General features: G+C 35.5%; 2 protein-coding genes across 4 annotated transcripts in view; one reads left to right on the plus strand and one right to left on the minus strand.

Annotated features, from left to right (window-relative positions):
- The window catches only part of cenpp (centromere protein P), a 74,764-nt gene that overhangs the window by 35,323 nt on the left and 25,002 nt on the right, over positions 1-14,439 (plus strand). The gene's annotated exons all lie outside the window — the stretch shown is intronic.
- On the minus strand, positions 4,323-11,869 carry aspn (asporin (LRR class 1)). The gene is made up of 8 exons (NM_131713.2): positions 11,715-11,869; positions 10,589-10,847; positions 9,099-9,211; positions 7,347-7,560; positions 6,466-6,576; positions 5,523-5,616; positions 5,314-5,452; positions 4,323-5,196 (listed from the first exon to the last, which is right to left on the minus strand). The coding sequence occupies exons 2-8, from the start codon at positions 10,830-10,832 to the stop codon at positions 4,999-5,001; spliced, it is 1,113 nt and encodes a 370-aa protein (NP_571788.2). The 5' UTR covers positions 10,833-10,847; positions 11,715-11,869; the 3' UTR covers positions 4,323-4,998.

Here is a 14,439-nt window from a genome sequence, read left to right on the forward strand (position 1 = left end):
CCTTTACTTGAAGCAAAGAGCTTAGAATGACCAAGAGGCGACACTCAATAGAACGTTCCATTGCAACAGCAGCGCCCAGCACGAGCCCTGGATTCCGCCATTTTGGAGTGAAAGTGATCGGTCGTCCATTGGATCTCATTACTGTCACGATGGCAAGCAGCTGCTTTGTTTTTTATTTATTTATTTAAAAAGCTCATTAAAGCTGAGATACAACCTGAAAGACGACAATACAACACAACACAATCATCAGCACTTTTAATAGTTTACTTTACAGACTTATAATTTGCTGTTGTTCTATTGGAGTTTTAATTCCAAAATGGCTGCCGCGCCCTCTAGTGGCTGTTTCCCAAATTACACAAGAGTGTCGCCTCTTGGTCATTCTAAGCTCTTTGCTTGAAGCAAGAATGACGTCGACTGCAACTTTCTGTCGAGTGCCATACCTACTAAAAAGGTACCATTAGTACCCTTTGGCAGTGGAGACACAAACCTGATAAAGGTGACCCGTACCGAACCATACCATACCATACTGTACCATTCAGTGGAAACGAGGCAAAATATAAAAATATAAACAAATTATCCTGACCTATCACAATATCTATGCAACACATTTCAATTTAAGGGTGTACTCACACTAGGCTATCCGAACCGAGTCTGGCCATGTTTGACTCCCATTTTTCGGGTCCGTTCTCTGTATCGCGCTCAATTGTGGAGCGTCAAAAGTGATGGATTGGTTCAGCAAAAGATTTAACTGCATGTCACTGCTTCCCAAATGACTAAAAATAATAAAAAGGCAAATAAAAATAAAAAGGCAATTGTGCCTAGTGTGAGTACACCCTTATGGTCCTGTGAAGTGCTTTGAAATGTGCATTTCTTATTCGAACTTTGACGTAATCTCAAATGAAACATGACGACAGGGCAGGACATGTAATAACCTCTCCCCTTTTTAAAAAAACGAAACAGTTAATAGCATTTAGTTTTATCACAGCTCTGCCAGAGAGAGTGGTTGAGCTCAAGTGCATCAAATAAAAAAACGCAAATGAGAAGTGTCTTGAAGGGGGTGCGGCATGTAGCGAGCATTAGATTGGTCAGAAGATTTGATGAAAAACTGAAGTATGAGTTGATGTCAAAAAAAAAAAAAAATGTGTTAATCCATTTAGGCGGAAGTGACAAACTGCGAGCTTTGAATGTTTATATCGTCTAAATGTAAATTTTGCCACTGTTTTAGAGCACACTAGATTAAAGATATACATAAAACTATAATACTGATAGTAACATCTAAAACAATTCATTTCACAGAGCTTTTAAATATTTGGTCTTGACAGAATAGTTGTAAGCCTGACATCACAGCATAACTCCTAAGTCACAATCTATCATGCAATAAGTTGCTGGTTTTCGCACTAAACTGCTCAATTATTAAAAAAAATGTTATACTCATTCAAAATACAGTAGCTGATATCCATTATTCCACTCACAAGTGCATTTGTCTGCTCAAAGCGTTTGCTGTCCTCAGCAGTGCTGTTGTTCCTTCTCTGTTTCTATTCTGACTGTGGAGCAAACAATGGCTCAATTCAACACTGACATCTTGTGGACAAAGAAGTCCAAAACGTTTCAAAACGCATGTGATAGCTGCTTATACAACATGGTTTGCATACGTGCAAACAGTTTAAAAATAATTACAAATTACAGTTACTTATGGATTACTGCTTGTAAAATGTGGCCTACCGATTTTTTTTCTATGCAAAGAAGAATGATTTCAATCATCTAATTCCAGCAGCTCAGCTCAGTGGCCCCCAAACCTGCAATCTTGATCAAGTCTAATTACATACTGTTTAAGTGTAATGCTGAGTTTCAGTCATCAACCCTAATCATTATTAGAGAGTATAGTTTTGCTTCATGCTAATTAAGGGACAGATTGTAAATTTAGTAAAAAATTATTGTTTTCAAATCCTCCCCGAAATGCAGAAACAAAATTATAATAGTTGTTGTTGTGATTATTATTATTATTATTATTATTATTATTATTATTATTATTATTAATCGTATGTTGCACAGGTAGGTTTGGCAGTATGGAAAATACATTGTATGTATAATTATTTGTATGCCAAATGCTCAATTTTGCTCTTATTAGTGGGTTGCGGCTGAAAGGGCATCTGCTGTGCTGGAATAGCTGGTAGTTCCTTCTACTTTGTCGACCCCTGATAAATAAGGGATTAAGTCGAAGGAATGAATAAATGTTCCATTTTGCAAATTTCTCCACTTTAAATTTATCAAACCTCCCCTTTTTGATTGCTATACAGTATATTGGTAAGAACTTAATGTGCATGACTATAAAGGTATTTTTCTCAATATTTTGTAAGTCAGTATTTTAAGGGCATTGTTAAAACCATTTCATTTATTTAGTACATTTTAAGCATTTTTAACGGCCTTTTCCTCAGAATGGATTAGAATGTAAAAAGCGTCATGGAGTTTTTCATTAGCAAGGTTTTAAGGTCACTGTTAAGTCAGATGAATTGTTTTGCAATTATTAAAGAGCCCCTATTATACATGAAATAGGGTCAACAACAGTCTGATATGCATGCAAGGTCAAAAAACACTTTCATTATCTTGTAATCTGCATTTATTTTTACCTAATTATCCCAGCGACTATCATATGAATCGTTCAGTGATTAATTTGTTCCCAAACCCCTCCTTAGCGCAAAGCTAATCTGCACTGATTGGACCAATGACAGTCTGTTGCGATTGGTCGATATTGACTGTCTTCAGCACGAGACAGAGTGAAATGCCTAGAAGCTAATCAACATTATAAAAGTAGTCACAGTTCATACACGCTTCATAGTGTAAGGCGTGGATTTTGGCTGCCAGTGGTTGAATGTAAATAAAGACGATGGACTTGAAAATACTGACGACTAACTATTTTATTGAGCAAAAACTGGTGAGGAAATGTACACTCTACCTGCTCTTTTCACACACACATTGCCCTCCTCGGAGGAGGACACAGCACGCACACAAATACACACACACAGACAGACAGACACACACACACACTAACACACACATTATTCTCAGAGGAGGAGGACACAGCACACACGCACACACATTACCCTTCTCCTCGGAGGACACCGCACACACACACACACACACACATTACCCTCCTCCACGGAGGTCCGTAAACAAAGCGTCACGCGTCACATTTTAATCGTTTCTTTACACACGATATGAGAATATAGCGAGTTAACCTGATACAGTACACACGGTTATATGTAACAAATTACATCTAAATACATTTGCAAGCTAGAGTAAACGAGGCAACAACTTTAATCGCACGTAACGTTACTTACACTTGAGAAATGGAGGAAGAAACCGATCCAGGTTCTGACATAGTCCATAAGTACTCTTTACTTATCGTTCCTTTAAGAAACGGCCAATGTTTGTGTTTGTGTGTGGCTTTTTCTGTGTTAGAGGGCGGGGCCGCAGGTTTTAAATCTCCCAGGTTTGCGCGCACAACTACTTGGGTTTGTAGATACGTCATCGCGAAACACCTAATGACTCGTTATCAAGACGACTCGTTGGAAGCACTATGAGTCGACTCTTTTATAGATGAATCAACAGTTTTAAACACTGTACACTTACATATTTAAGCCTTAGCTGGATAATTCACTTCACTTAGAGCTGTTAAACACTACATGGAAGGGCATTTTCAAAAACCCATAATATGGGCTCTTTAAAGAAATTCGTGCTGAACTCTACTGAGCGATGCACAGACTCTTAAACATACTCTCTTTTGTCCTAAAAAACACCATCTGAACAATGTCTTGGGTTGTGGTTATTAAAGAATAATTAATCCACATCATAGTCACGCCACCTTGATTTGCATTATTTTTCAGCCAATTTAACAGCCCTTTGATGGATAATCATCATGATCATTTTATGAAATGTTCATATCAAATAATTGTATTCTTACTAACCTGTTATTTAGAGTAAAAATGTTTCATTTGGGTCAGTTTTTGTGAGGTTTTTGTAAAGGTATTTGTCTCCCAGTAATCACACATATAATTACCAGCTTTCCATTAATCAAAATTTTATAAAATGATTCCAAAGTTAAATGGATGTTAATTGGAGACACTTGCTGTAGTAATAAAACATAATTAATTGGCTTGATTTCAACCAAAAAATGGACTAATTCATTGAACTCTTGCCATTTCAAGAGTTTTAATGGGTTATGCAGTTTTGCTTTTATCCTGAACAACAGCTCTAAACAAGTCTTAAAGTCTCCCTCTGCTGGTGTTTGGTGTTATTGCTGGACATAACATGGGCAACAAGACTTACTATTTAAATTGTATTTATTTTTCTGAAAACAACAAGATCTGAAATTGGAAACAAGAAACACAGCACCGCTGGCTAAGGAAACACTTGCTGCAAGTACAGTTTTGCGAATGTCAGGGATACTGATAAAAATGATCTGACAAAAATGTCCATGTCCCAAACACTGGCAATGAATAAAACACCATATAATGAACATTTAGCATGCAGTATTATAATTTGTTATGACTTAAACTGTTAATAAGCACCAATGAGTAATGCCCATCTAAATACATGAAGTAGAACAGTAAACGAACTGGCCTTGTTTATTTATTTTAAACCTGTAGACCTTTAACACATGGGACAAGATTATTTAGCACCTGATCTGAAAAGAAAACGCAATTGAAGCTGTTATTTAACATTTATAAATTGAGAATATTTAAATGTAAACATTAACTATGAAAACCTATGTTACTATTGCACACAGTATAGCTGATTCTGTCTTTACGGGAATTCAGAGTCTTCAGAATTCTCAACAAATTCAAGTAATGCGTCTGTTGCCACTGCGGATGCTCTTGGACTTTGGATAAATTATATTCTGTACATCGCCATCATGTGGACATGAAACGATAATTTATTACATTGAAGTTCTTGACTACTATAATGCTGCCCTCCAGTGGCATGATGAGAGCTTTTCTCTCACTTTCTATGGTTTCCCAGTTGCACCGAATTGTGGCTGGAAACGCAGCGGAAGGTGGGTGGCTGAATCTCCCAGTATTTCACTGGGTTTGCGTATAAACTGATTCTAGTGTAGAGGGCTTTCTTAGCCCGGGTTCTCGAGGGGCAAAAGTCATTTACTCCAACGTAGCCAATGCTGTTGGCGTGTAAGTACATCACCTAAAAGAGGAAACAAAGTTGTTTGATCTGTGTACACATCATGTTCATATTTCTGTTGCATGTTTATTTCAGAATCAGAATCCTGTGTATGCAAACACACAAAGAATCTTTTCTCACCTGTAAATATTTCAGGGTGTTCAGGCCTGGAGGAATTTTCTTCAGTTTATTATTGTCTAAATGAATCTCTCTGACTTTGGGAGTGGCAGCGAAAGTTCCATTCTCTACGTACTTGATTTGATTGAAGTCAAGCCAAAGCCTGTAGAGTTAGAGTTAGCGTTAGGCTGTTCTGTTTTTTTAATCCGCAAGGGGTTGTTGGTTTACCTTACCTTTGTAGACCTTTTAATCTCAAGAAGTCCTCTGACTCCACTTTGGCAATCTTGTTATAGTCCAAGTGAAGTTCGTTGAGGGAAGATGGAAGATCTGTGAGATTCAGACAGATTTAATTAGACTTGAGCTCTTAAAAGGACCAGTTTTTTTTTGTTTGTAGAACATTTTAATGATTTAAAGAACCTTTTCCACTCTAAAGAACCCTTGAAGCTCTTAAGGCTTGTGCACACCAGACTGATTACTGTGCAGTTATTGTCAGTGTTACTAAAACTTTGTGACTAAACAAATGGTGCTAATGTGAGTATGCACACTGATGTGCAAAACAACAGGCATGAAATTGTTATTTTAAAAAAATGCCTTGGGCGTGGTTGTTAAAAACTTGCCAACCGATGAGATTGGCACCTTGGTTCATGTACCTTGAGCTGCTTTAATTTTCCCATAGTTTGTTTAATAACAGTGTCATAAAATATATATATTATATATTTTCCACGCTGAATAACCTGTTATTCTATGGAAAAGTACTACATCCGTAATGCTTCTATATAGAAATTTTAAAACAATGTCATAAAATTACAATATTTGGTTCCCCAAGTACTTTTTAAAAAGCTTTTTAGGAAACATGCCTTCTTTTTTAGAAAACATTTTACAACCGCTTTACCCCCATCAAAAAAAATATTGATGATTCCACAAAGAACTTGTAACATCCATTGTATCTTTTCAGTAGACAAAATGTCTTAACTGTAAAAACATGTTCTTCAGATTATTGAATGGTTCTTTATCCAAAGAGAATGTTGTTTTTTTATCTCCATTGTTGCAAAAACACTTTTTGGAACACATATGTATTATATGTGTTGTTTTTTTTTTTTTTTTGGTCAAATTCATCTTGATGACTTTCTGTTAGCTGTAAAGGTCTTTTTTTTCATAGAACATCTTAATACTTACCTTTAGGGATGGCTGTGAGCTTTGCTTCAGCTATTCTTAAGTAAAGGGTTGCCATGTCATCAAAAGCTCCAACATCAATCCCACTGTTTGTAATTGGATTTGCACTCAGTTCTAGAGGCGCAAGAAATGGGAAGAATAGGCTTTATCTTATTGTAACAATACATGTTCACACAAATTGAATTATTTGTGTATTAATTAGCATTTCAATGAAATAAGCCAATTGGAATATGGTTAATGAGACTTATGTCTGACATGTCCATATTAATATAGCACTTTACAGTAAATACAAATCTTTTTTGAAGTCACAAGCAAATTTCAGCCACACAAATATAGCCAACTAGCTTCAGTTCAGTTGCATTATTTAAACAACTATGAAGGGAAAATGTTAATGATTGCGCTAGCCGTTTATAAACGATCTAAAATGAACCAGCTACACTTTAACAATTGTTTATAGAGCAATCTTGTTTATAGGCGCCTTAGTCATCAGGATATTAGATGGTGGCTCACAGTTCATGCATGCATTTGACAGAACAATATGAGTAAATAGATGTGGACGACTTCTTGTTGGATTTCGAACTAACAACCTTTTGGTTTACAGCCCTATTTTTAAACTGGAGCACATCTTAATGTAGACACTAGAGGGCAGAATGTTAATGATCTGTAAGTTACCTGAGAATCAAGGCGCTCAGTTGACTGAAGTATACTTGTTTTTGCATGAAGCATGAATAGTGTGTAATATCATGTATCTGATTATATAAGCAGATTCAGAGAGGTCATGATGGAGAAATGGTATTCCAAGTCATTTCAGCTCAACTTGTTGAAGCAAGCGTACCAACTGACTCAGACCATGTTTATTTAAGACCATCGCTTAGGAGACCTACCTAAAACATTCAAGTCATGCATTCCCTTAAACGCTCCTTTTGGAAGTCTGCTGATCTTGTTGTCGTGCAGTCGCAATGATTGAACACTTATAGGAAGATTCTCTGGCATTTGCGTCAGCAAGTTGTATGACAGGTGGAGAATCTTGAGCTTGTTCATGTTGCGGAAGGCCTTTGGATGAATTTTGGATATCTGGTTATTGAGCAGAAACAAGGCCTGCAAATGAAGAAAGGGAAAGCAATTAAGGTTCATGACTGTAGTCAGAAATGTTAAATCTTTTCTAAAACAGAGTTGCAAGAGTTACAAGTTTACATTTGGGTTGAAAATCTAAGCTTGTATTAATTTGCATTATTTCTAGGTTTTTTCCAGCTTTCCAGTTGTTAATGCACATACAGTTGAAGTCAGAATTATAAGCCCCCCTGTTTATTTTTTTTTCACTAAATTTTGTTTAATGGAAAGAAGATTTGTTCCGCACATTTCTAAACATAAACATAAAAGTTTTAATAACTTATTTCTAATAACTGATTTATTTTATCTTTGTCGTGATGACAGTAATAATTATTTTTCTAGATATTTTTCAAGACACTTCTATACAGCTTAAAGTGACATTTAAAGGCTTAACTAGGTTAATTAGGTTAACTAGGCAGGTTAGGGTAATTAGGCAAGTTATTGTATAACAATGGTTTATTCTCTAAACTATGGAAAAAAAATTGCTTAAAGGGGCTAATAATTTTGACCTTGAAATGGTTTAAAAAAAAATTAAAAGCAGCTTTTATTCTAGCTGAAATGAAACAAATAAGACTTTCTTCAAAAGAAAAAATATTACTAGACATACTGTGAAAATGTCCTTGCTCTGTTAAACATCATTTTGGAAATATTTAAAAACGAAAAAAAATAAATGTAAGGGGGTCTAATAATTCTGACTTGTATAATTCTGACAACTGTATATTATTTTCTAATATATAGTCCTAATGTCTTTTGTCTTTGTCATGATAACGACATGATATAATAGTTATTTACTATTTATTTTGCAAGACTCTAGTATTCAGCTTCATTTGCAATTGTAAGGCTTAAATAGCTTAATTAAGTTAACTAGGCAGTAATTTAAAAAAAAAGCTCATTCTTAAGGAGGCTAATAATATTGCCTTTAAAATTTAAACCTGTTATTTCCAAGCCAAACTTAAAGAAATAGGACTTTCTCCAGACGACAAATATTATAGGAAATACTGTGAGAAATGTCTTGCTCTGTTAAATATCACTTGGGAAATATTTGGGAGGAAAAATCTTTTTATTGAATTAATTGGATATAAGAGCAAGTAAAATCCAAACTATTGGCCTGACCACGGCGTTATTGTATTCAAATTAACTCATTGTTCTAAATTCTATTTATTGTGTATTCAGTTCTAAACATTGTGGAATTTTCTTTAAAAAAAAAAAGAAATTGATTTACCGTCCGTGTTGTTTTTGCAACGTGGGCTGTTTCTGATTTTTTTATGCCCTCGGTAGTTTTTATTTTTTTTTTGCCTCAGCAAGAACATTTAACCATTTTACCACTAATCAAGAGCAAATATTTACCACAAGCATGAAACGGTCCACAGTAAATGCAAATATCAATAACACTCAAATATGTGTCCAGAATTCCACATAATCCCGCTACCAATACATGGCTCCAGATGTCCTTGTGTAAACCCAGTATAAAAGCACAGCTCTAAAACCCCACTAAAAGCATTGAAGAGAGTGTGTCAGCTGCTCACATAGAGATTATCCAGGCCTTTGAAATCATCTTCCTTAATTTCCGTGATGTCATTATTTTGAAGGTCGAGGAGCAACGTGTTTGCAGGAATGTCCTTTGGCACTTTGGTCAGACCTGTAAAGACAAGCATTTTAAAAACAATGCCGACATTGTCTTTATAAAATTAGGCGGTGAGATTTTTATAGACTTCATTTTTTTTCTTGTAGGAATGTGCAAGGCTGCAAATTTCAGTGGGTTGCCTGACAGATTAGATGCCAAATTAGCCTCATGTAATTATTTCTAATGATCATATGGAATTCTTAGACATGTTCATAAATATAAAACAGATACGATAATAGAACAATGTATATTTAACACCGGAATTAATGCATCTTGAGTAGGAGATGCACTCTTTCCTCTCCAAATGCACCAGACACCTTCTTATAAAAACCCAATGCTTCTTGAAAAACATTGTGCAATTCTGAGTGTGCTTTTCACAGTTTGAATGAGCTTGACAGAGGAGAAAAAAATAAATATTCTAAACTAACTTAGACTCGTCACAGCATTTATATTGACCTTATTCTACAATGCAGAAGTGCAATCTTTTCTGAGATTTGTTTTAGGATTTTCGATTCAGTTGCCTATTGGAGAAGTGACTAGGAATAACAAATGATACAAAATGGAACTACTAACTCTATAAACAAGCGTGTTTATGAATATACATAACAATAAAATAATTTTATTACAAAATACTAGTTTGCAACATCAAGCATCATGACAAGCTTTTTTTATGGCTTAAATCAATGGGCGTTAAATGAGAACGTAAGTCTTGAGCCAGTAAGTTTCCAATGGCTGCGTCCGCTTTTATGTGTAGAATAAGCTTAATATTGCTGCCCTCTGAGGATTTGAAGTGCTTCTTTTATCCTCACTTGTACGTCACTTTGAATAAAAGCATCTGCTAAATGAATAAATGTAAACAAATTGTCAACAACTGTAGATAGAAGAACAACATAATGTCAGCATGAATACCTTGTTAATCGCAGCCAAACTTAATCATCAACTCATGATTAATACACTGTAAAACCCAACAGTCAACTCTATCAAATGAAATCAGTGGTTAACTCAAAATTGACTGAAAATTAATTCTACTCATTTGAAAAGAGTTTTAAACTCAGTGTTGAAGGTAATGAGTTAGTTAAATATCTTATTACTTAAAGTTGAAGTTCACAGTACTCATTTAGATTTTTTTTTTTAACTCAAATGGTTTCTTGCAATTGGTTTGACTTGACTTAACTTGGATATTACAGTACTTAGTTGGTTTAAGTTCTCTTCATTTATTGGGTTCTATCCAAGCCCAAGTTGCTTCGTTTACTCAAACGGATTAAGTTCACAGTACTCATTAGGATTTTAAACTTTAATGGTTTGTTGCGATCGGTTTCCTCAAGTGGTTTGAGTTACCTTAACTTTTTGGGTTTTACAGTGTAGTTTTTTAAAGTAGTTTCAAGTGCTTACCCTGATCTGAGCACTGGAGAACCTTCTTTGAGCACCGACATCCTTCAGGACAGTCCGTAACAAAATTATCATCGTAATCATCATAATCTTTATCGTCGTCATCGTCGTCGTCATCATCATCATCAAAATCACCCGCGTCTTGTTGCATGATGTCATGATGCTTCATGAACTCCATGACGTTGATATGTTTGTATGGCTTTGCATTACATAACGTTAGTAGGGCGAGTAGTAAAAGTACCTTCATGGTGGGGGTTTAGTCCTGTCAACATGAACATAAGTAGATGTCAAGTTCGGCATTTTTGCGTTAAACCATCAAATTGCATGTTGTTTTAGCAGCAGGGTCACTGAAGAACCTCTTAAGTTGCGCAAAGATCCTGTTGAACTTAAAGAATGACTTAAAAAAAATTGTAAAATTTAATCAATGTCAGTGAAGAATCTTTATTTTTAAGAATCGGCTTTTTCTAATTGTAACATAAAGATAGATGTTCACATAAATTGAATTATTGGTGTACTAATTAGAGTTCCAATGGAATAAGTCAATGGGAATATGTTTAACGAGACTTGTGACTGACATTTCCATATTAATATAGCACTTTACAGTAAATACAAATCTTTTTTGAAGTCACAGGCAAATTTCAGCCACACAAATATAGCCAACTAGCTTTAGTTCAGTAGCATTAATTAAACATCTATGAAGGGAAAATGTTAATGATTGCGGTTGCCATTTATAAACGATCTAAAATGAACCAGCTGCACTTAAACAATTGTTTATAGAGCAATCTTGTTTATAGGCGCCTTAGTCATCAGGATACTAGAAGGTGGCTCACAGTTTATGGACCTTCACAAATTGTTAATGTTGCTCATTTTCTCTGACGCCACCCACATGACATTTAATGGAAATCTCACTCATCATTTGGTAAAATTAAGTAAAAATTATGTAAAATAAGAATTTGCGCAGCTACAATAATCTTAAAACTACTCAGCACTGTGTATTTCTCAGCAAATTCTTAATCATCACAGTTTCAATTAGTACACTCTTGAGTAATATATTCAGATGTTTGTTTGTTTTTTCTAAAAAAAATAAATAAATAAAACTTCACGCAAATATAATATGAAGACAATGTACCTGAAGAATCTGTGTAATCCTTGTTCAAGTAAGCCTCCAGGGATGAGCTCAGTATTGCCGTCAGGATTTGTTGAGGCACAGGTCTTTAAATGCAGCGCTCACGAAAGCCCGAAAGGTGGAGATCACGCTCGTCAAAGCATGAGATCCCTGAATGAATGGGCATGGAAAAGATGCTGCTGGTTGAAGGAGCGGATTCAGAATAAGGGGTAGGAACTGCACGCAGCTCTGCTGGATGCTCGAGCAGCTCTGAACACTCATTGTTACCGGCCGTATGTTTCTCATCAGCATTTGAATCTCGGCCAATTTTGTACGCCTAAAATTTTCAATGGCCAGTCTGGGATACTCTCATTCTTTTACAATGCCAATGGGTGGCTGCTACTTGCCGGATTTTTTGACGTATCCAAAGGTTTCAGAGTGCGTAATATTGCATAATTTGGGAGGCTATGTTAGGGCTCCTATTTTTAGATCACACACCAATTCTTGGGATGTAACGACTGATAATAGTATAATGTGATAAATAGGATTGATCTTGAATCCACATTGGGAAAAACCTTCAAATCTAGACATCAGTCAGTCTTTCTGCCTGATGTAAGATGAATCCCTGCAGACTCTTTTGGGATGACTGATCGATTCAAGCTGCCAGAAATCACGTCAGTTCACAAATGGCATTGTTCACTTTTTAGGAAGGAAAGTGTGCATGTTATCATGACTGAATCATGTTCGTGGGACGAAATCTAGTAATCCCCAAGTAACAGGGGGCCTTTAATCTAGAACTAAACGTCGGATAATAACTTTTCCAGACTTTATGGTGCTGTTTGCTTACGGCAGCACAAAACGCGACCCCTCTCTATTCACGGGGCAGTACTGGTGGCGCCACATATGCTTGGGTTTTGGCTGGGGGATTGGAGATGATGGAAGTTCCTATGTCTCATGGTTTCTCCTGAGTCTCACTGGCCAACATTCCTTCCGAAATGATAACTAACCTCAAACCAATAAATGTTTGTGGTATGTTGAGTTCGTGCCGTAAATTAAAAGGATGTAGATACTATTACAAACTCTATTCATGTGATGGTGAACTGGATGGAGTAAAGGTAGAAGCGATGATGAAATACCATTAATTTCCCATAATCCATTTATTTTAATTGTATTTTTACCTCATCCTTATTTGTTGTAATGTTATGATTTGGGAAACCATGATGGGAATGATTGAACTGTGGAAACACTTGAGATGTGTTGGCGGTTTTCCACAGCTTCGCTGCTTTTTACTTTTTTATTATCCCACCAGAAAAGTTATTTTATGTGTGTGTACTTTGTATTCCTCACATAGTGGGGACCAAATGTCCACACAAAACTAGCAATACCAGGAAATTTTGACCTTGTGGGAATATTTGATTGGTTCCCATGAGGCAAATGGCTCATAAATCCCACAGAATGAACACAGATTGTTTCCTGTGAGGGTTGGGTTTAGGGATAGAGTTTGGGTAGAGGAATAGATTGAATTGAAACAATTTATGAGACTATGGGGTGAAAAATGTTTAATTAAATTGGTTGATTGGTAATTTGTTATTAACTTTTTTTCTGTATAATTAGTTTAAAACAGTGTACATTATGTAAAGTGTTATTTAAAACTTAAAATTAATGAAACATTTTTAAATAAAACTGTTTCTACTTCGATTAAATCACTTTAAATGTAATATGTTAGGTTTAGACATGAGACAATAACCATTTTCAAGGTATATTGTGGTTTGGAAAAGTCAAGGTTTTAAAACCGCTAAAATTTTCTGCCATATCATTTTTATTATTAATTTTTGTTTTTGTTTTTGTCTTTTAGGACAACAGTGTCTCTAGCCGAAAAATATCCAAATATTCCATTTTAAATTGTACAGAAATCTGTGTTGAAACAAATTAAGACAGCAGAATGATTGATTTAAAGATTTATTTGAAGTATTTAGCCTTACATCCCAGCAGGCACACAATATAAGGCGTTAATATCCGGTTATATGTATGTCATGATGTCAGGTGACCCAAATTCAATGTCAAGCCAGCGTCTAAGGACAACTTTAATTTAATGTCCAATAACGACGTCAAATGATATGTGGTTGATTTTAGGTTGTGTTGGAAAGTGACCAAAATCCAACATCGGGCCAACATCTTAACCCAACGTCATATTGATGTCAAGTACTGACATTTATTTGTCAGGTATGGCAACCAAAATTCATCGTCTGATGTCATAGTGGTAACGTCCACACAATGGCAAGCTGTAACATAATTAGACGTTTAAATTGGGTTGATTTTAGCTTGGGCCTTCGACATGACGTTGGGTTCTGATGTCAATCCAGTTTGAATTTCCAGGCAAAATGCAATGTCCCCACGACGTAGGAGTACAACATCAATCTGACGTCATGTTGACATCCTGTTCCTGCTGGGATGTTTACTGTTCCAAAATATTTTAAATATTTCTCAAAATAAAATATATTATATTCAAAAAGGGAAAAAAGTTTTTGTTTTTTACCCAGACATACTGTCAGAATCTTATACCGGCCCATGCATTCCTAGTTAGGTTTACCTTTAGGCTTTTGCATTTCTTTTGTTTAGGAACCATAGAAATGTGTGGATGTGCTTTAAAAAAGTACCGATACCATTCCTGTTAGTCTTTTGTTAATTTCTTCATCATTTGTGCTCTGCGTTTGCTGTAATGCAATGTTTTGGTCTTTTGAACACTTGA

Source organism: Danio rerio, chromosome 22, assembly GCF_049306965.1.
Source record: "Danio rerio strain Tuebingen ecotype United States chromosome 22, GRCz12tu, whole genome shotgun sequence".
Taxonomy (NCBI): Eukaryota; Metazoa; Chordata; class Actinopteri; order Cypriniformes; family Danionidae; genus Danio; species Danio rerio.